Source organism: Enhydra lutris, unplaced genomic scaffold, assembly GCF_002288905.1.
Source record: "Enhydra lutris kenyoni isolate GAN:26980312 unplaced genomic scaffold, ASM228890v2 scaffoldscaffold75, whole genome shotgun sequence".
Classification (NCBI taxonomy): domain Eukaryota; kingdom Metazoa; phylum Chordata; class Mammalia; order Carnivora; family Mustelidae; genus Enhydra; species Enhydra lutris.
The window spans coordinates 1,014,858-1,036,938 of NW_019154159.1; the positions used below are offsets into that span (position 1 = coordinate 1,014,858).

Sequence of the window (22,081 nt, forward strand, 5' to 3'; positions counted from 1 at the left end):
TGGCAAGGGGCATAGGATGGTTCTTGCTGGCCTCTCCCAACTGCTCTCCTTCCTTTCTGGCAAGGCGACAGGGACCAGTTGATTTATGTATGGGCAGATCTCTGGAAGTCAGCCAAGTTTGACGTCCTTGCCTCTCTGGTGGTTTTCTTCCATATCACCTTAAATTCTGTAAATAGGATGTAACTTCTGTGTGGTGTCTAAATCATCTAGTCTACCTACTGACCAGCTTATGGATGAAGCAGGGATATTTTACGACCTAGCACCACAGGTGCCTGGCAGAGAAAAGAGGCAGTGAAAGGTGAGACAGGACGGAGCATGGAGGGAGAGCAATGGGGGTCACCCTCATGAGGGTGGACCTGGCTTGTGACCAGCAATTTCACAAACACCTTCGGCTGCCTTCTGAAGGGCACAGGCTAAGAGCTTCAAGACAAGGGCAATGAATGGCTTGGTTCAGAATCTCCTGGTAGCGGGCCAGAGTGCTGGCACTTCCAGCCCTTAACTGGTCTGATCGAAACCAAGTCCGTGGACAGTCAAGAAATGCAATTATTAATACACAGGTTCACCAAGCATCACTTGGCCCTGTCCAAAGCAAATCGTGACACGGATCACCTCTCAAAATAGGGGGTCTGCCTGTCATTACCGAAAGCACCCCGCCCCCGGAGTCAGAAAGCAATATTCCAGACATTTCCCCACAGGAAATTTTATTTGTGAAATAGAGGTTATCGATTCAAATGAAGACCACTAACAAAGATGAAAATCTCAACTTCAAAGACTTTATTTTTGTCTCATCCGTCAAGGGCACAGGATACCTTCATCAGCTCCAGCTTTTGCTTTTCTCCTTACAGATTGTTCCATCACCTAAACCCAGGGTTATCCTGTGTGGGCAGCTTCCTAGAACCAAAAGATATTTTTGCCTTCTGGGTTAAGAATGCTCAAGCAAGTCTGGAAGCACAAGCTGCACTATTTAAAGCAGCAAATTCCCAGCTGCCCAGTAAAACCCACAGACCTCTACGTCAGATGTAGGGAAGATGCGCTGGGGGAGAAGGTTCAAGTTTCACTCCGCTTGGGTCATCACAACTAGTAAACTCAACTGACATCACCAGAGTGAAGTCGGTCTATTCGAACTCAAGACACTGCCAGGTACAGTCCACAGCACATTAGGCCGTCCAGGATCGCGACGTCCTTCAGAAGCACAATGTTGGATCATCGCAACTGGGAAGTCACTGTTCCAGAGCTGGTTACAACGAACCTTCTAGAAAACCAGCTCTTTCTATATTGGACTCCACCTCTGATGCGTCATGGAGGCTCATTAAGTTGCCAAGAATCAAACCTATTCTAGCTTGCCTCTCTCCCTAAGTCCTTTGAATTTGAAACCAAACATTTTTAAAAAATGAAGCTACTTTATTAGGGCACAACTATCTTTCTATAGCTACCAGCTCCAAATACACAGAATGCTTGTCTGATGACCGGTGTGGCTCTTGTGCCCATGTCTTGCTGACATCTAGATACTATGCATACAGCGTACCATCAATGGTTAAGAAAACTAGCTTTATACTGAAAAAGCAGCTTAAACCAACAAGGAGTTTTAAACTTGTTAAAATAATTTGTATAAAGAAATTTCATAATTATTTTTGTGTATAAATGGTTCCTTTGTCTACCGAGCAAAACCAGGTATAAACTAAGCTCAAACTTCAGGATACAAAGAATCTAGATAATGGATGTATTTAAGCTTTGTATACTCAAATGTAGGTTTTTGACACTTGCTTGAATAAACAAGTTTATTTGTAAATTTAGTCAACATACATAATTGACCTGAAGACTTCAATAGAAGGATAATTTTTAAAACCACCTGGAAGACCATCTCTATAGTGATTTTCCCAGGACCATGTATCAGATGTAACCTAACCGAATACCACCTTAACTGGCAGAGGTTCAAGCTGGAGTTGTGTGCCCCTCCCCCACAGCAAGTTTACTCTAAGGGTTATTATAATACAAACTCCACAAGGAAAAGAACTTCGGTATTTCCTCTTGGTAGAGAAAAACTCAACCTAGTTAGGAGACCAACCACAACACAAAGAAAAGCTGCACTAACTAGTTTAGATTATTATTAACAGATGATGCTGGTGTGAATAACTCGGTATTATAGTCTAGAGCCCTTATAAATAAAATCCCCCCATTAGTGTTTGCATTAATCAGCTAGAGGGTTAGTTAACATGTGGTAGAATGAGGACTTATGCAAGGTATAATTTGCAAAGCATTTTACTATTATGAAAACAAGTGCAGTCTAGTTAGGAGAAAACCAACTTGACTTTAAATTACACACACCTTAATGACAAGACTCCCCACCACATGTGAATGTAAAACATTTAATTTAAAAATGTTGACACTACAATATATAAAATAGCTATTATAAATGCACATAGTGTATTCTATAGCTGCCAGGTTTACTTTTTTTTTTTCTTTTTCTTTTTTTTTTTAAGGAAACTGTAAGTTACACTGTGGTTAAGACTTGTATCTTCACCCTTGAAAAAGCCCACATTCTATCACAGTGATGTATGGTCAGACTTAACAGCCCCAATTGTTAAACACTTGGATCAAGTCATAACCAGTTTTATTGCAAAAGGACCCTGTACACATTTATCAATTCTAGTACCTTAATAGCTACCCAACAAGTCATTAACATACAGAAACATGCATCATGAGAAGCAAGAAGTATCACCCATCCCTTCTGCATATTAGCAACTTGTCACTCCTGAGCAACAGTGCTCACATCACTGAGGTCTGTGAACAGTCACTTTTCGCATTCATCCTGAGTGAAAGATGGAATGACTTAAGTACAAATGCAACATATTATAAACAATTTCTTACAAAAAAAGTCACAAATTAAACCAAAGTATTTTACAGAATTTACTACAAAACACCATAAAAACTGCCTTCACTTAAGCTCTCTCTCCCCGTATCCGGCGAGCCAACTGGATGTCTTTGGGCATGATGGTGACTCTCTTAGCGTGGATGGCACACAGATTAGTATCTTCAAATAAACCCACCAGGTACGCTTCACTGGCCTCCTGTTGAGGACAAGAGCCACACTATTAAACTCTCTTCGCGGAGAAGCCACGCACGAGCCCTCCGACCCTACACAGCCGCGCTCGCCTTACCTGAAGGGCGCCAATGGCGGCGCTCTGAAACCTCAGATCGGTTTTGAAATCCTGGGCGATCTCCCTCACCAACCTCTGGAAAGGCAGCTTCCGGATCAGAAGCTCGGTGGATTTCTGGTAACGACGGATCTCCCGAAGCGCTACGGTGCCGGGCCTGCAGCGAGCAGGGGAGTGTAAGCGGACACCCGGGGACGGACCGAGCCCGGCGCCAGCCCCAGCCCCAGGACGCGCTCCCGCACGGGCCGCGCGCCGCCCCGTCATTGTCTGCCTGCCGCCTCGCCTACCTGTAGCGATGAGGTTTTTTCACCCCACCGGTGGAAGGGGCGCTTTTCCGGGCGGCTTTAGTGGCCAGCTGTTTGCGGGGCGCTTTCCCACCCGTGGATTTACGGGCAGTCTGCTTGGTTCGGGCCATTTTCTTTTACCTAAGGAAGACATCCGTGATTCCGGGGCCCCGGCGCTCGCCCCCCTGGGGGGTCACGGGGGGACGGGCTCGGCGCCCCTGCCCTCCCGCCCCTTCACCGCGGCAGATGGCCCGGGGCCGCCGCCTCCTCCCCCTCCCCTAATGACTCAGGCTGCGAGGAGCGGCAGCAGCCTCCCCCGGGAGGGGGGGTGCGGGGAGGAGTCACTTCCCCTCCTCGACGGGCGGAGGCCCCGCTTGCCCGGAACCCGGCGTCGGGACATCTGAATCACCACCGGGAAAGAGGCGGAGACGCGGTTCCGGAACGAAGCCCCAAGGGGAAACCTCCCGGACCCACACCCGACGCCGGCGGCCCGAGCAGCCCGCACCAGCCAGCACTCCGCTCCCAACGGCTGAGGCCCGCGGCATTAACGGCCGACGGGGCCTCGAACCACGAGCAAACCCGCCAACGCTTACCCAATGCCGAAGTCTTAGACCGCTTCTTCGACCGCCGCGCCGCTCCTGCTGCCCAGTGAAGAGCCGCAGTCGCCGAGCAAGGAAAAAGGAGACCCTCCAACGAACGACCAAACCGCTCTGTGCTCTAAACCCCCCCTTTGCTTCCGCTTTTATACCCACGCTTCACGCTGCGTCCCTGCGTCATAGGGGCCTCATTTGCATACACCAACGACTTTTTCTATTGGCGGGAGCTTTCGCCGACGCGCTGACATCCCCGACACAAAGGCCGTGCTTCGGCCCAGCTCCCGGATTGGTGGGCATCTATGCCGCTGATTGGCTGTTAAAGTGGCCTAATGATTGGATGAATGCAAAGAGGAATGGACGAATCAGAGGTTAGCACGAAGCGGCTCTTCTGATTGGATAAAATGAAGCTATGTTTGGATCCTTCCCTCGGTTCCAAAGCTCTACAATAGAAAGTCAATGCAAATGAATTGCATTGGTCTGTATGAGGACTTCAGGGTCGGGATGGTTAGGAATCCAACCAAATTCGCATCTCTCCAATAAAATGCAGGAGGAGAGATTACTTCAGGGAAATTCTTGTAAATATTTTCCAATGTAAAATAAAATGTGTTCCTGTGACTATTTACTTTCACATATTGATAGTTACGTATATAGAGTAAAAGAATTAGAATTCAGCAAATCATGTTGTGCCACCAAGTATTTCATGTATCACGCACATACATTTTAACCAAAAAGCAGTTCTTTTGTTTGGTGGTGTGGGTAGGGGTAAATAATAGACAAAAAAATATGTCAGTGTATGGTTTTATAAGAACTGTTTTGTACATTCTTAGGCTATCACAAAATACTTTGTGATTTCAATAGTTTAAGGAAGTAGCCTTCTAACCAACATTTTTTTGAATTATGTAATTCAACTGAATGAAATGACTGCAGCCAAAATGGAAATAGTCCTAGTACAACATTTACATGTCCATAAGGAATAAACAGAAGAAAACGAAATTAACATGTGCCCTTGTATATAGTGGTATATTGTCATCCCTTCTAAGAAACACGACAAATGTATAAAAATGGTAATCCCTACTTTTGCCTAAATAAATGTCTTTGATAATTTGTAATGTTCAGTTCTCCTGATGATACAGGTATATAGAATACCAAAGCAGGGTATAGTTTGAGACCAGCCAAACTAAACTCAGAAAACCGAAATAGAGTTTTGTGCATTTTATTTTATTGTTTATTTATTTATTTATTTAAAGATTTTATTTATTTATTTGACAGAGATCACAAGTAGGCAGAGACCAGGCAGAGAGAAAGGAGGAGGCAGGCTCCCTGCTGAGCAGAGAGCCCCATGCGGGGCTTGATCCCAGGACCCTGGGATCATGACCTGAGCTGAAGGCAGAGGCTTTAACCCACTGAGCCGCCCAGGCACCCTGAGTTTTGTGCATTTTATTCCATAGTTCCTACTCTGGGTTTACTGATTTTTTTTCCCCTGAGTATTTTAAATCATCCAAATTCCGTGTACATGTAGATTTCAACTCAAATAATTATTGTACATAAACACAAATACCTCAAAAATTTACTTGTGACATCGAAGGTCTGCTCTCAGTATCAACAGCGAGGGGGGAAATGCTCGATATGAAGAAGCTGCTATGGTAAAAATGTCTTTCACCCAATCTCTGGTACCAAATTCCTCTCATTTCTGCCCTCTCAATTTTAACAGGCACAATTTGTATTTAAATATCACATATGTAAACTTTTATGCGATAATTTGGTCAACTTTAATTCCTGCCTTCAGCACAAAGTTTACAGTAGGGGAGGAATTAAGTTTTCTGTTTCATTCATGTGATGCTGAGAAACCAAGATGGAGGCTCTTGCCCTGTCCTCAGAACCTGAGGAAAGCTAAGAATCAGGGCACTGGTTAGATCCCACACAAAAGGCTCTCAAATGTTCTGGGATGTAACCAGAAAAATACCCTGTTAACATTTTTTGACTGCCCAAATGGCCTGGAGAGGGAATTGGTTCCTAAATTAACAACCCCTTTGTGTTCCAAGGATTTTCTAAAAGATCCAGAATCCTGTCTGTCCCAAGACTCCAGAGGACAGACACTCCAGTTTTGTTTTCTTTCTTGCAGTTTGGCTGATTACTAGAGGAGAACTAACTGCTCCAGCAGAAACTAGGTAAAGATTTACATTTATCCACTTAAAGGACCATTAGTGGGAATAGTCTGTCCTTCTTACTCGGCCGTCAAGCAGCTTTTTCTTTTTCCTAAGTTAGCACGGGAGAGGAAAAGCAACACAGGAAATGGGAAAGAACTAAAAATGTTTATACAATCAAAACAATGTGGAATGTGATGCAGCATGTAGGCTACTGTCCCAGTTCCTGTTCTGGCATGGTCTCTGTGCAAGTTACTTCTCTGAGTTTTGGTTTCCTCTTTTGTAAATTAAACAGTTTGGATGATATCATCTCCCAATTTTACCAGTACACACTCATTCTGAAGCTTATGGTATACAGCTTATTTAAAGCCTTGTGCTGTGAACTCTATTTCTTCATTCACATCGCGCTTAGGTATTTTGGGGATAACATACAAGTCAATTTCTTGGATTTAATAACAGCGTTAAAACAATACACTACAACTTTTATTTGTCCTTTTGGAATTTTTCATCTTCACACGCCCCTAGTGGTTAAACAATTGATTTGGCCCGTTTAGGAAATACCAGTTTCTCAACTTTGTGGGCTGACAATTTGGCTTCTGATGTGAGGTTACTTGGGACTAAATAAAATAAGTGTCATTCTCAAACATTAACAGTTTTCCGTTCACTCCTCCCTCCCGCATCCCTAAGGTTATTGGGAACTTTCTCTATAACGTGACAATCACTAGACTAGTTAACCTATCTAATCAAATATGAATCAGTCTTAAACACAAGGGATTTAAATAGATTTATTATGGAAAGCAAAGTTAAATGACAAGTGTCAATATTTTATCTATGAAGAACTTCATAGGGGGTGGTGCCTGGGTGGCTCAGTGTGTTAAAGCCTCAGCCTTGGGCTCAGGTCATGATTTCAGGGTCCTGGAATCGAGCCCCCCATCTGGCTCTCTGTTTGGCAGGGAGACTGCTTCCCTTCCTCTCTGCCTGCCTCTCTGCCTACTTGTGATCTCTGTCAAATAAATAAAATCTTAAAAAAAAAAAAAAAAACTTCATAAAGGTGGAATTGGCTGATTTGACAAAAGCCACAGAGTGAAGAACTTCGCCCGACGAGTGGGAATCGGGCTCGGAAAACACAGAAAAGCTGACTTCCGGAGCAGGAAACTGCAGTGGGTCATCAACCGCACCCCCGACTCAACCCCAGGTTCTGCCTCTGGACACTAGGCGACGCTTCTCAACACCCCTGCAACTTGCTAGTGTACCTGAGACTGTTCTAGACGGAGATTAAATACGTCCTTGGCCCCTAACGTACTGGAAACAAGTCGGTCAGGCCAGGCGTCGAGCTGGGGAGGGACCCAAGCCGTGGAGTTCCAGGTTTCAGGGTTGGTAAAGGTTTACGCGCGCCTCAGCAAAGACGCGGGAACGGAGTACTGCGTCGTGCAGCTCTACTTTAGCAAAGATTTCTCAGGCTGACTTCTGGTAGGCAGACTTTCCTTCATGCCTCCCCCGTTAGCCTGGCCGCAGGAATGAAGAGGATGTTGGCGGACTGCAGGTGCCTGCAGCACAAAGGCCCAGAGCTAAGGACGGACAATACAGATTCTGAAGCACTGCCGGGGCCGGCATCAGCACTGAACCTAAGACCTAGTAAGTCTGGTGGCGAGATAATTATTACACTGTTAGTGGTGAAACTACACTTGGACTGTTTCACAGAAGTCGTCAGGGCCTCTCTAGCTACGGGCCCTTTCCACTCCAGAGGCTCCAGTTTCAAAGAAAGCTCTCCTAGAAACTGGAAACGCACTGTTAAGAAGTAGGAACGCAGCAGGACTGCAATCCCCACAAGCCGTGGCGGGCCCTGAGCATCCGGGACACCGTCTGCAAGGATCCCTGGGTATTGTGGTCCATTCCTTTGGCAGCAACCCTCTGCCGACGGTAAAATTCCAGCCGAACCGAGGACCACAACTCCCAGCAACCCTTGCTGCCGTGCGGGGGGTCTTCACGTTCTCGTGGCGCGGCGCAGGCGCACTGGGTCCTCGGCGCGGACCGCGCAGACTGAATAATAAAAGGGGAGCGGCGAAGAGGCAGGAAGACAGGACCATGTCGAAGGGCCCCGGGCCCGGCGGCTCCGCAGCTTCCTCGGCGCCCCCGGCCGCTACCGCTCAGGTGCTGCAGGCACAGCCCGAGAAACCGCAGCACTACACGTACGTAGAGCCCCCCCCCCGCCGCGCGCGCACGCCTGACGTCAGCGGCCAGCGTGAGTCACGCGCGCAGGGAGAGCGCGAGGCGGCCTCTCCCTCCCCCCCCCTTCTTCCTCCGGCCCGGCCCAGACCGGTTCCAACCTGCTGGGGCCGGTCCCAACTGCCTCCAACTGCCACCAACCCCTGGTCGGGCGGTGGGGCGGGAAAGCCGGGCCCCGCCGCTGAGTGGGGAAGGCGGGAGTGCGGGGTCCGGAGAGCGCACATCTGAGGCCGGGCCTGTGAGGCCTAACTGTTCCTCAGACCTAAAACCCCAGTATCAGGCCCTTGGGGGGCGATCAGAAGCCCAGACCAGAACCAGGATGAGCGCCCCGGGGGCCGGCCCTGCCGCCGCTGCGAATGACGGTTGGCACGAGGTTCTGTTAGGCGCCCCGCGTTCCGTGCCTGGGAGGCCTTTTGTGTCCCCGAAGCCCGTATGTTGTCTGTGGAGGCCCCTCTTGCTTGGAACTCGCAGGGACAGCCGACCCGGCCTGAGTCGGGGACCCCGAGGGCGATGGGGTCCGAGCGCGTCTTCAGGCCCAAGCGAAGTACGGTAGCAGAGGGAGCCCCGACGCTCGCCCCGCAGGAGTCCAGTAGATGGAAAACCCGCTCCCTGGGAATCTGCCTATGTTTGAGGGGAGGTCCCTGCCTCCTTGTGTCCTTCCAGGCACGTTAAAAGACCACCTAGTGCGAGGTGCCTCGGGAGAAAGCAAGCTGCAGAGGCGAGCCCTCCTGTTCAGCAAAATGTTGGTTTCCAGCCCCCCGTCCCCCGCCGCCAGTGCTCCTTGAGCGCCTCGCCTCCGCTTGGGGCTCCCAGGTGCTGTGCGTATTTAGAAGGACCCCCAGGTGGACCTGAGGCTGGCAGCCCTGGAGAGCCACCCAGTACTGCCCCCCCGGTGAGCCGAGAGCAGGAAGCCTCTGTGGGAGCCGAGGGAACTAAACGAGACAGGAGGAGCTCTTGTTTGTCACTCACCGGAGTAAGCCCCGTTAGGAAGCTGTTCTGGGATTGGGGGACATGGGTTTTAGGAAGCGTATTGGTTTCTTTGTGAGGTTCCCTGCTATTGGTTGAAGTAAGTTGAAGCTCTGTCTTTTCTTGGCTACAGTAGGACTCGTGTTAACTGTTACTTTTCTATTGTGGCCATTGCTTTGCGGGTCCTTCCTCCCTGGAGTTGTTTCTGCTGTCCTTCCATCGGTTTTGGTGAAATGATCTTACCTTAGAGAATACTGATCCGTTGATTGGTTTGGTCAAGCCACAGTATGGTTTTGATTTGAAAATCTGCAGACTTCCCATGATTGGAACTTCTCTATAAAGTGGTTGCTCGGATCATATTTTTCAGTAACATAAATACTTAGGGTTATGTTTCAGCAACCTCTGTACGTTGTGTTGTCATTGAGTAGACTGTGGAATCTGTATTAGAAGGGTTTTCTTACCATTTGGAATTGACAGATGAAACAAGTCAACATCTGTGTAAATGTTAATAACTGAGTTTTTGTTCTGTTGATGCTTATTTGTTTAAAATCTCTTTCCATTGCTTGTGGGGTAAGTGCAGAGTAATCAGTCTTGACTCTCAAGGTGGCTTAGTAATAACAGAAAGCCCAAGCTTGACTGGGTGATTGGAGGTTGTAGGTGTTCCCATCTTTTTATTTCCTGTTAATTCTTCATTTGCATATATGTTTACGTTTTTATTTCCGAAAATCAGAGGTAGACATCTGTTGTTTTCCTTGGTAGATTTATGGGCATTCAGAAGCTTTGATGATTTGAAAAACTCCATTCCCTTGTCATCTGATGTCTTAGGAGCACAGGGAGTTTGAGGATACAGATGATGGCACCTGTACACGTACTGGCACTGATTTTCTTTTCTTTTTTCTTTCTCTCTTTTTTTTTTTTTTTTTTTAAAGGTGAGCCCATTTGTTACCCTTGGAGGTTAGACCACAGGAATATTTTTGTTTTTCTTTCAATATTTAAAATTTTGAGCTGGCCAGTATTTTTTAAATTCTCACTTGCAACATGAATTTCCGGAACTTGTACCAGTCGAATATGGCCTTATATATTGCATAGATCCCTTTCTGGAATAGAGATATAAACCCTTTGTGTGTGTGTGTGTGTGTGTGTGTGTGTGTGTGTGTGTTTTGTTTTGTTTTTGTATGTTTGTATTTTTTTACCGGTTAATTTTTTTTTAACTTTTTAAAACTTACTTGTACATAAATTACACTAACTTTGTGTGTTTTTTATGCCTGATATTATTTGAGATAATATGCTATGCAGTCATCTTTGCACTAATCCAGAAGAAACCTCTTAAAACTGAGTGCCACTCGAGGCACCTGGCTGGCTCAGTCAGAGCATGTGACTCTTGATCTTGAGGTTGTAAGTTCGAGCCCCGCACTGGGTGTAGTGATTACTTAAAAAATAAACTTTAAAAAAAAAAGTTTAAAAATTGAGTGCCACTCATCATAATGGCAGACAATCTTGGAAAACTTGGTTGAATCTACCAAAAACAAATATTGCCTTTCCATAGGCTTGCCGTCTTGCCCCACAGATAAAATCCTAGAATTTGAGCTCTTTTTCCTAAACCAAGAGGAGTATTCATAACATAGTTTGAATGATAGTTTTGTTGGTATATTCCCCCTAAACTCATGAATAATCTTGCTTTAAGAAAAACTTTGAAATAATCCTTTTAGCCAATTGGTATAGTCGGCACTTGTGCTAGACCTGAGGAATTCAACCCTTTAGAAAATGGCTGTTAGAATTTCCTCTTACTCAGCTCCAAGGGTCTGATAGCATGCAGTAAGATGATAATGTGCATGTATCAGTCCTCTTCCAGTACAAGAACCACCTGACGTCTTGCTAGGTAATTTGTCCTTTTATTTGACAAAGACTGAATTTGATCCATCTGTTTTCAGAACAAGTCCATCTTGTATATTGTATTTGAAGAGTTTTATTAAAGCGGTTTTATGAATGGGAAATCTTGGAGCAATTGCATTCCAAAATGTATCTACGAATTTAGCTAACTTTGGATTTTTTACTGGATAACAGTTATATTATTTTAAGTGTATAGTTGAAAGGTCACCCAAAAAAACCTGCCCTCCAAAATATCCAGGTTTCTGCCTCATTATTTTGATCCTATAAGAGGATGTAAGCTTTAAAGACATTAGATCATTTTTGGATTCCTTTGCTTGCAGTTGATTCCCAGACTTCTTAATGCCCTTGGGGTAAAGGAAAAATGAAATTCTAGTTTAGTGAAGGTTTTTTTTGGAGTTTTTCTGGCCACTGGGTGATTTCTTATAGGTAGAGGATAAATGCTTTATAGCGTCTTCTAGCCAAGTGTCTTTTTTTTTTTTTTTTTTTTTAAACTTAGAGACTGTTCCCTGGGCATCTTTTAAACAGGGTTAATGTGGCAGTACTTCCATAGATAACTATTTTGAGGCAAATTTGTTAATTTATACATCGTATAAATGTTCCAAATTTCGCTTGATTGCATCTGACTGTGTTTTGGAAAACCCAGGAAATGAAAACATATTTAAATCATTATTGCAAATTGCAATAAAATTGTAAATACGTTACTAGAGTACAACTTGTTGCACAACAGAAGTCACTGGAAGTGTTGCTAGGCAACCTCAGCAAGCATGAGTTCAATTACCAATAAATATTTCTGGATCTTGTTTACTTGTTTATCAAGTAGAACTAATTTCTTACGGGACAAAAATTAAGAGCTCGTTGTGGTCTTCACTCAGGCCCACAGAATCTCCATTAATAATTAAGTGCCCCTGCTAAGGGTAGAGTCAAGTGTAGCACCTAGTTGATATTTGCTGTGAAAGTAATGATTAAAATGAAGATTTGCTTAATGGTTAAGTTTTTTTGTTTTAATCCAGCTATGTTAGATACTAAAGAAGGCTTCCCCACAATCCATTTGCATCTGCTTTGACTGGTGGTTTCTATCAACCTACAAAGACTGACTTATTGGTGAGGGCAGCTGGACAACTCTGAGAGCAACTTAGAGAAATCCATCTTGGGCACACTCTATAAAGGAGCTCCTTCTCTGGAAATAGCACCCCAGATAAGTGCACAAAAGCAAGACACCCTCGTGGACCTACTTCCTCCCGCTTTCAACACCCTGATGCCTGAAGGTGAGGTCTCCTTCCTGTGTGTCTTAGAAGCCATGAGCTCATTTAGGTAATGAGAGCCCTGCAGCAGCCTGAGGACCACACACCTGCAGGCTTTCCTGCCAGACCTTTACCTAAAGGTTATTTTTCTCATAGGAGAGGCTCTAGGTCACAAGTATGATAAAAGTAAGGTTGCGTTTAAAGCTGCATTACTTTAAATACTGGACTGGTGTAGGGATTATTTTCCCAAATGGGGCAGTATTTATTTAATGATTAAGTTTTTCGTTTTGTCGTTGTTGTTTTTTTTAATCCAGCTATGCTTGATACTAAAGGAGGTTTCCTACATTTGCATCTTCTGTATTTTGAAATTGCAACTATGGACAGTTATGGCTAATCCTAGTAGATTGTCTTCCCTTCTTTTAACATCTTGGATGAATTTGGGGCACACTAATGTGTTAAGTGAAGATGGATGTTGAATGTAAGTTTCTCTGCCATTCTTAGCCAATATATAAACATTACGTTAGTGTAATTGCTAAAAATGCCAAGAATTTCGGCTCAGGATCCTTCTGGACAATGTAGCTTTGTTGTTTTCTTACCATATAGATACTGTGTAGATTCACACACCAGCCAGCCATCTTAAAATACCTGCATGGGCCACAGAGATATCTGCGGAGAAAGTGTGGGTAAAATCAGTACATATGATAATAGGTATGGGGTTTATTTTGGGGGTGATGGAAATGTTCTGGAATTAGATAGTGACAGTAATGCTACAACATGGTGAATATCCTAAGAACCACCGAGACGTACGCTTTAAAATGGTGAAATTTTTATGTTGTGTCAATTATATCTCAGTTACTGTTTTAAAAAGTATTTTTTTAAAAAAATCAGCGCATAAGAGTCTGTCAGGCTCATGTGGCCTGTCAGGGCTTGGCAGCATCGTTTGGAAAGCCTACAGTCTGTGAACACCTCCTTGGTGCCCCTTTTCCAGCCTTCTCAGTGGCTCAGTCCCTTTATATCCATTCTAGGTGAATGCCCCCATGTTCTAGGTCTGTGGAGATCCTTTGAGATATGAAGTGAATACTCAGCAAGTTTGAGACTCCTGGTTGTTGGTAATTGTACTTCACATTGTCTCTGAATTGACAGCCGTTACAAGGGACAAGCACGTTGTCCCCATTGCCTTTGTAAAAATGAACGGAGCTTCCTAGGGTGGGTGGGAGATAGAAAGTTGCTCTTCTTGCTGAAATGTAATGAATTTCATTCTCAGGTAGTTCATGGTTGTTTTAATGTTCACATTGACGTTTCTTTAAGGACGAGCCACATGTTTTAGTCATTTTAAATTATATCAGTGGCTATATTTTAGTTCTAATAATCACAAATTTTTTATTATTTCTTTATACAATCCCTCAACTTTCACCCCTTTTTTCTTTGCCAGTGTGTAGAATTTGACAGCAGTATCAAGAGCTGATGAGGAAGAGAAGATGGAAAGGAGTCTAGCGACTTAAAAATCTCATAGCATTCTCTGTGAGGTGACCTTTTTCCTGCTGGGGCTCAACTTATTTAGGAGATAAAGAAGATACTCAGGCCTGTGATAGTATCAACATGTCATATCTGAGCTTATTGAAATGTTTCATCCCTTTCCTTATTCTTTATATCACAGTTTACTTTTTGTGTTCCTAAATCGACTCATTTGTTTCCTACTAGTATTTGAAACCCCATGTGGCCAACGTGAGTCCTAACAAATTGACTTCTGATGAGGAGTGGAAGGGCCCATGTGCCCACCTTCCTGTGAGATTTTGGCATTGTCCAAAACTATCCCATGGAGGAGATGTAGCTATGCTTAGGAAAGAAGTTACTAAAGAAGGTTGAGAAAAACTTTTGGCCTGGTGTTTTATGATGTAAAAGTTTCAAATAGTAGTTTTTATATGTAAGTTTTTATTAATAATGGTAAGAATATTGCTGTACTTTTTGCCAAGTATTTGGTAGCCCACCACATTAGGATTTGTGTAAATCAGTCTACCCAAATATAAAGTAGAAGCCCATGCTTGTATTTTCTTATTTAAAAAAAATCCAAAATTTAAATTTTATAATTGAACTAAAGAGTACTTTATAATGAATATATAAGATGAATATTAAATTTCCAGTAGAGTATGTTAAAGTTGACATTTTTGTTTTTTATTTTTAGTAACTTATTTCGTGGTTATTGTAATTATGGCCTGTTAAAAACTCCCTAACAGGGGCCCCTGGGTGGCTCAGTGGGTTAAAGCCTCTGCCTTCGGCTCAGGTCATGGTCCCAGGGTCCTGGGATCAAGCCCCGCATCGGGCTCTCTGCTCGGCAGGGAGCCTGCTTCCCCCCCTCTCTCTGCCTGCCTCTCTGCCTACTTGTGATCCATGTCTGTCAAATAAATAAAAATCTTAAAAAACAAAAACTCCCTAACGTATTTTGAACAGCTTCTAGAGAATCACTTATGCTTATCTGCTATTACTGTTGTTTTTCTTTGTAGCTCAATTAAGAAAAGTGTAGTTAACAGCGCAGTGTTTAAGAGCACTGACTGCAGGGCCAGACTGATTGGGTTTGAAGCCTAGCTCTGCCACTTACTAGCTGTGGGACCTCAGGCAAGTGACTTTCCTCTTTGTATGTCATTTTCCTGAGGATACTAATGGTACCTACCTCATGGAGTTGTTGCAAGGTCTCAGTGAGTTAATATATGTGAAGTGCTTAAAAGCGCACCTGGCATTTAGCACAGTGTATCATTTTTATCAATATTTGAGCAAGGCCCAAGTTACTGCTTTCAGTTTCATTGCTACCTCCTTCAACAGCCTTAACCAAATGCTGCTTTAGCTACATCTACCCTGAAGTGGATTCATCAGTTCCTAGGGTACGTGTGGGTCAGTGTTGTCTTCAGAGAACATATTCCTCTCCTCCGTGTCCATTCAAATTTCACTCCAGGTGCCCTTCTTCCATTAGCCTCTGTCCGCTCCCTGTATTCTACATGATGGATTGGTGTTCTAAACAAAACAGATCTGCTCTTACAGGGCCAAAGACTTTGTTTTACAGAAAACAGTGTACAAAATAACACATCAATTCAAATGTATATACTCACACATTCATCAAATTGGGGGTTTTTCAGGCCAGGAAGACTGAATTAAGTCAAAGTATTATTTAGGGAAGAATGAACCAGCGTTTTCAGTACTCCTCACATACATTCTCCAGAATCAATGATGTGAGTGAACCTTTCATGAATTTTCTCTCCTCAGTTTTATCAGTTCCAAAATCTTTGGGTCAAGGGCGCAGTCCTAGGAAGAAGGAAGTAGGGACGTGTAGGACTGACTGCCAGCACTGTATCATTCAGGCCATTCATCATTCAGTTCTCCAGGCCAGGATGGCTCACAGGTGTCAGACCTTTCCCAGTGAAGAGTGGGCTGCAGTCATTTTCCGACGAAGGGCGCCCCCATGTGAAAGCCTTTGCTTTCATAAGTGCCCGTAGCACTTAAACTTGAGGTTCCTGTTTATGTTTCTGTGTGTTAGGATAGTTCTGTTGTATCCAGGAGGTACACACTGAAGCCTACCTTAAATGTTCAGACATACTCAGATTCATTAGACGCTGACTTTATTTGCCTGAATACTATCTGAGCTTGCTTTTCTGCCAGAGAGAATGTTTTAAACCAGGAGCACCTGAGATTTGGAAACCAAATCTCTATAGCCCTATAGTGCTTTTTTGGAATTGTCCAAATATTTGCCAATTAAATTTTAGCTTTATTTAGTCCTTTTTTTTTTTTTTTAAAGGTTTTATTTATTTGACAGATTACAAGTAGGCAGAGAGGCAGGAAGAGAGAGAGAGGAGGAAGCAGGCTCCCCACCAAGCAGAGAGCCCGATGCGGGGCTCGATCCCAGGACCCTGGGATCATGGCCTGAGCCTAAGGCAGACGCTCAACCCATTATATATATATATAAATATATATTTATATATATATAAATACATAAATATATATAAATATATATCATGATCTGAGCCAAAGGCAGACGCTTAACAACTGAGCCACCCAGGTGCCCCAATATTGTGGATTTCTTAACAAACAAAAAGGTTTTAATTCTACAAGTTATTAATCATAATTCAATAAAGAAAAGTCAAGGTAACTTCTAATGTCAATAATACTGGATGTATTTTCCCTTATAGGTCCCCTCTTCCCCAGTTACAGTCTGGTGACATATTTCCATAATTTTTCTTGATAAATCTTTGGTTTGTACCCAGCTTTTGCCAAATAGTCATCATAATACCCCTTAGTTTTTGGAGGAAAGAGAAAAAGGAATTTAATATATCTCTAGCGATCTCCACACATTCCCAGGAATTACAGAGCAATCCTGGTTACTTTTCTATTCTGCATGTGAGTCTGATCTCAAAATTAGCATTCAGGGTGAGGAACAAGGCTGTGCAGACATTGTGGGGAAGGTAGCCAGAGAAGTTACTGGTTTATAAATTGCCAGGAGAAGCACGTAAATCAGAGATTGGAATTGCTTCTGTTTTGCTGGGTTAGTATATAGCTGCTGTGGACCAGGCTTGTACCACTTGCGAAGCTCTAACCTATCTTGAATATCTGCTGTGGGCCAGCTCTTGCAGAGGTGCAGAAATGATAGACATGGTGACATACAAAGCAGTTGAAATCAACTGTTCTAGGGGCTCTCTGGGCTATAGTCGTACCTTGTAGTGGAAACCTGGAAGGAGCATGACTAACTCCAGTGGGCTGTGTCAGGGAACCCTCTTATGGAGAGGAAGCCAAAAGGGGGATCCAAACCCCAGGAACGATATGATCAGAAGTGTAGGGATGTGAAGGGAGGGTTATGGCCTGTTGGGGAATACCAACTCTTCAGAGCAGAAGTCGGCAAACCACAGCTCGTAATGCCAGATGCAGCCTGCTGCCTGCCTTTGTATGGCCTGTGAGCTAAGAATGGCTTTTACATTTTTTTTTTTAAAGATTTTATTTATTTATTTGACAGATCACAAGTAGGCAGAGAGGCAGGCAGAGAGAGAAGGGGGAAGCAGGCTCCCCACTGAGCAGAGAGCCTGATGCGGGGCTCCATCCCAGGACCCTGAGATCATGACCTGAGCCGAAGGCGGAGGCTTTAACCCACTGAGCCACAGGCACCCTGGCTTTTACTTTTTTTTTTTTTGGCTTTTACGTTTTTAATGGTTGAAAAAGAATTGGATACTATTTCATGACACATGAAGATTATACGAAATTCACATTTGGGGATGCATAAATCTTTAATGGAACCCCCCACCCCCATTGGTTTCCATGTTGTCTAGCTGTTTTTGCACCGTAACTGCGGGTTCCATAGTTGTGACAGAAACCGCACGTGGCACTCTCCTTGCATGGCACTGCTGTTCGGCACTACAGATGGCAAGGACACGGTTACAACGTGACAGTGTTTGCAGTGTGGTGTGTATTAGCACACCACAGTGTTTTATTTATTCCTTATTACCAGTGCCTGCCGATCAGAACAGGCGAGGAGGAGAAGAATGGACTTTGGAATGTCATGTTTTTAGGGCACAATGGAGTGTAAATTCTTTTGTTACTAAATTAGATGGCAAAGCTGTCTTAGTAAGAGCTGTGCTGTGAGAAGACCAATCAGCATTACCAGACTAAGGAGTTGTCATGATAGCCGCAGTGCATAGGAAGGAAATGGTTAGAAAAATTAGAAATCTTAAAGGGACTGTTTTCATCACAGCAGAATTTCTTCACAAAAAAGAAAATGAGGCTGTGACTGGAGTAAGTTTCTCGAGTGGCTCATTGATTAGCTGAGCTGGGAAAGCCGTCTACTGATACCGATGATGCTGAGCGAATTACATTGTGTGTGATTGCAGCAGCTGAAGAAACTTCTCCTGAGCAAACGAACTTGTTTAAAAGCGTTAGCCTTTTGTCAAGAACAACTTCTCAAATGTGGAAGCCTGTGGGAGGAATAGCAGTAGTCAGAACACCAGGCAAATGATTTCATGTGGTTTTCCTTGGGCTCTTGATGAGTCAACAGATGTCACTGTTAACTGTTCAGTTGATTCCTTTATGGAGGCAGTGCCTGAAGAATTAGCATCAGCGAATAGTTACTTAAAACAATGACAGCTGAATTAAAAAACAAAACAAAAAATGACAGCTGAGAATACTCACAAAAAATTAAAAACTCAGTACATCCTGAAGTATAATCTGCTAATATCTGTTACAGCTGATGGTGGTAAGAATAGAGGTATGGAGCAGAAAAAGATATAACTGGACAAATTTACAAAGCTTTTGAGAATGCAAGCTCTTTAAAGCTTACATTCATTTTATTCATCAGCAGGTATTTTGCAGAAAAATATTTGAATCCTGCCATGTTATTGAACTGTTAGAGTCAGCAATGAACTTTACTTCCTCTCGTGGACTTCACCATGCTAGTCAATGCCATGACTTTTTGTTAGAGAAGCTGAATATTCTGGCATGCCCTACTACACCGTAGTCTGATGGCTGAACAGTGGTAAAGTATTCTTTTAATTTCCTGAATTCAGGGCTGATGCTGAAACTTTTCTGAATGAGAAGAATGATTCTCAGCCACTATTCTTGAATGTTGAAAAGCTTTGGAAATTGGCTTTTTCTGCATACTTGATAAGGTTTCTTAATGACTTCAGCCTAAAATTACAAGGCAAACAGCCTCTTTGCAAATCTTAAGTTGTAGTAAAGTTTCTTCGACATCTAATGTCTGAATCATGTCATGTCAAGCTACTTTATATACTTCAGTTTAAAGGCAAGATCTCCATTCCTACACAAAGTTACTGTGGATGATTTCTGAACACAAACTACAGTTCCAGCAGTGATTTTGCTGCTGGATGTGGATGCAAAAGAAATTTCCTTATTTCAGAATCCATTTACCTGTGCAACTAAAGAGTTTACACCAGACCTTCGATTGGAAGTGATTAAAAGGCAACTGTCAAGACTCTAATAGAATTCTATAGCTGTCTCCTAAGAGAAGAACGTGCTCGATTAAAATCATGCTTGTGGAATGGTAACCGCATTTAGCAGTACCTATCTGTGAAAAGACATTTTTTTTTGTTAAAGATTTTATTTATGTATTTGACAGAGAGAGACACAGCGAGAAAGGGAACACAAGCAGGGGGAGTAGGAGAGGGGGAAACCGGCTTCCCCCAGAGCAGGGAGCACAACATGGGGCTCTGGTCCCAAGACCCTGGGATCATGACCTGAGCTGAAGACAGATGCTTAACGACTGAGCCACCCAGGTGCCCCGTGAAAAGACATTTTCAAAGATGAAATTTATAAAATCTGATGACAGAGTCTGCATTAACAGATGAACATTTGTAATCAATTTTTTTTTTTTAGATTTTTATTTATTTGACAGAGATCACAAGTAGGCAGAGAGGCAGTAAGAGAGAGAAGGAAGCAGGCTCCATGCTGAGCAGAGAGCCTGATGTAGGGCTCCATCCCAGGGCCCCGGGATCATGACCTGAACCGAAGGCAGAGGCTTTAACCCACTGAGCCACCCAGGCGCCCCAACATTTGTAATCAGTTTGATGAAGGGACCTTAACTTTCCAAATCTTATCCCATCTCCCCAAATCTTATTAGAGCCTCTACAAAACTCGAAGTCAATTACTATGTTTTGAATTTCATCAAAAAAAATGTGGAAGTTTGTTTTCTCTTGTTCTGTAAGTACATATTATTCTCAGTTTGGCCTCGTGGCCCTCAAGGTCTAAAATACTAACTGGTCCTTTATAGGAAAAGTTTGCTGACCCTGCTCTAGTCTGGTTTGTTGTTGGGGAAGAGAACAGGTCAGGGCCAGCAAGGCAGTAGAGTCCAAGTGAGGCCATGCAGCACTATTCTAGAATCCATGGGGGAACTAGATACGGATTAGAATACCAGCTCCTTTCTCCCCATTGCCTCTAAACATACGTAGTTTTTCTGTCACCTCTGATACTTTTCTGTTTATTCTGTTTGTTTAAATTCTCTTTGGGTGAAACACCCACACTGATAAATCTATTAAGTTAGACAACTTGGAATAGGATTTAAGGTTTAGCTGGAAATTGAACTGGTAGCAGTTTAACGCTTAATATAAGCTTGATATAACACCTCCTTCGGGGTGATGTAAGTTACTGACTTTATTAATCCCTTATGTGCTATCACTGTTAGTGGGGCAAGTGCTTGAATTTAGATTTCCAGTAGCCTGCTTTTTGCTGTTACTTACAGTTTTGGAAAATAAAAATAATCCAATAAATATTGAAAGTACTTTTGATTTTTTTAATGTGGCTTTATATATTTGATTTTAAAAGATTTTGGGAAAAGTATAATAGGTTGTATAAAGTGGGTTAACAATATGATAGGTACATTATGATTATATCCGTGTAAAAATACCAAGAGAAAATTTACCAAAAGGCTGATAACATCAGTGATGGGATTAAGGGTAATTTTGCCAGTTTTCCAAAATTTTTATAAGTGGGCCTGTGACTTTCATAATCTTTTGCATTTACAGATAAACCATTGGTGGGATAATTAATGTGATGTCCTGAAAAGGAGTGAAAGGTAGCTTTGATTTAAGCTCAGCCGTGGGGCAGACTGGGGCAGACGTGACGGGCACTGCTTAGAAAAGGTAAAGCTCTGAGCGGTCGAGGTCCATCCCTTTTTCTGGTTGAAGGCGTGGCTTTCTCGGACAGAGCTCTTACTTGCCCAGGGCCTGTGTGGTTTCTGGACTCATTCTAGCCATAGTAGCTCACCAAGGCCTTGCAGTTTGGAACTGTTCTGTGTTCATGGCTTTTACTCCTGAGGGCAGGTATTCCCAGGAGATGGGAGTGTGAAGAGCTTGGTGGTGTGGCCCTTGTGCCTTCCTCAGAGCTGGCGGGGAGAGTGAGTAGTTGGTATGTCTTCTCTCCTCAGACCCCAGGACTTCTTGGGTTTCCCGAGAGTTGGTTGAATTAGAGTGAATTTCAACATATTTAGTTCCTTAGATCTTGAACTTTCAAAGCCTTAAGATGTAGAGATGAGTTGGAGCTAACCAGTGACAGTTTGTTTCATTTCAATCCATGAAAATAGGAAAGTGATTTCTAAGTGGTTTTCTCCCTGCATCCTGGGCACTGCATTGCCTGTTAGCACAGGGTCAGAGTGGGAGGGGGAGAGTGGGAAGTTCTGAACAAGTATTTTGATTCCTAGGTAGGAGATGGTACAATTCCATTCATGATTTTAGCAAAAATGTTAGAAATTTCTCTCCTCTGATTGTAGTTGGCTGAAAGTGGGCTCTGTGTGTGCATGAGTTTGGTCACTCAGCCCCTTCTCTCATGAGGGCTTTTCTGCAGGATATTCTGCCCTGTGTGCGGAGCTGCAGGCTGCCTGCAGTGTGGTGCTTTTCACAAGGGAATGGGGATTAGGCTCTCGCCTCTCTGCACTCTGGCTGCTGGCGGTGTCCTAAAGCTGTAGGTGTTGTTCTGTGGGCTTTGCCTTTTCTGTGACTTCATTTCTTGTGTTCATCCAGCAGACTATTTGGTTCTTACTTGCTGCCAAGGATTTTATAATCTAGTAGTAGAGAAAAATGTACAGGTTAGTAATATGCATTG

At 43.5% G+C, this 22,081-nt stretch overlaps 2 protein-coding genes across 6 annotated transcripts in view; one reads left to right on the plus strand and one right to left on the minus strand.

Annotated features, from left to right (window-relative positions):
• Positions 1 to 1,764: 1,764 nt before the first annotated feature.
• On the minus strand, positions 1,765 to 4,157 carry LOC111160296 (histone H3.3). The gene is made up of 4 exons (XM_022523255.1): positions 4,033 to 4,157; positions 3,443 to 3,580; positions 3,159 to 3,312; positions 1,765 to 3,068 (listed from the first exon to the last, which is right to left on the minus strand). The coding sequence occupies exons 2-4, from the start codon at positions 3,568 to 3,570 to the stop codon at positions 2,940 to 2,942; spliced, it is 411 nt and encodes a 136-aa protein (XP_022378963.1). The 5' UTR covers positions 3,571 to 3,580; positions 4,033 to 4,157; the 3' UTR covers positions 1,765 to 2,939.
• Positions 4,158 to 8,217: 4,060 nt separating this feature from the next.
• The window catches only part of LOC111160309 (unkempt family zinc finger), a 31,710-nt gene continuing 17,846 nt past the window's right edge, over positions 8,218 to 22,081 (plus strand). For 2 of the 5 annotated variants that reach the window (XM_022523289.1, XM_022523294.1), the window contains exon 1: positions 8,218 to 8,368. In XM_022523289.1, the coding sequence (XP_022378997.1) occupies positions 8,265 to 8,368 (104 nt within the window). In that variant the 5' untranslated portion in view covers positions 8,218 to 8,264. Of the gene's footprint in view, positions 8,369 to 10,826; positions 11,251 to 11,997; positions 12,527 to 12,816; positions 12,981 to 22,081 lie in introns of those variants that run through there. The other 3 variants (XM_022523293.1, XM_022523292.1, XM_022523291.1) reach the window with 3 other exon arrangements.

Coding starts and splice junctions, on each gene's coding strand:
- LOC111160296 (XM_022523255.1), bottom strand. CDS start 3,570: ATGGCCCGAACCAAGCAGACTGCCCGTAAATCCACGGGTGGGAAAGCG. Junction 3,313..3,442: donor AAAAAACCTCATCGCTACAG/GTAGGCGAGGCG, acceptor TGCTCGCTGCAG/GCCCGGCACCGTAGCGCTTC. Junction 3,069..3,158: donor CCGCCATTGGCGCCCTTCAG/GTAAGGCGAGCG, acceptor TGTCCTCAACAG/GAGGCCAGTGAAGCGTACCT.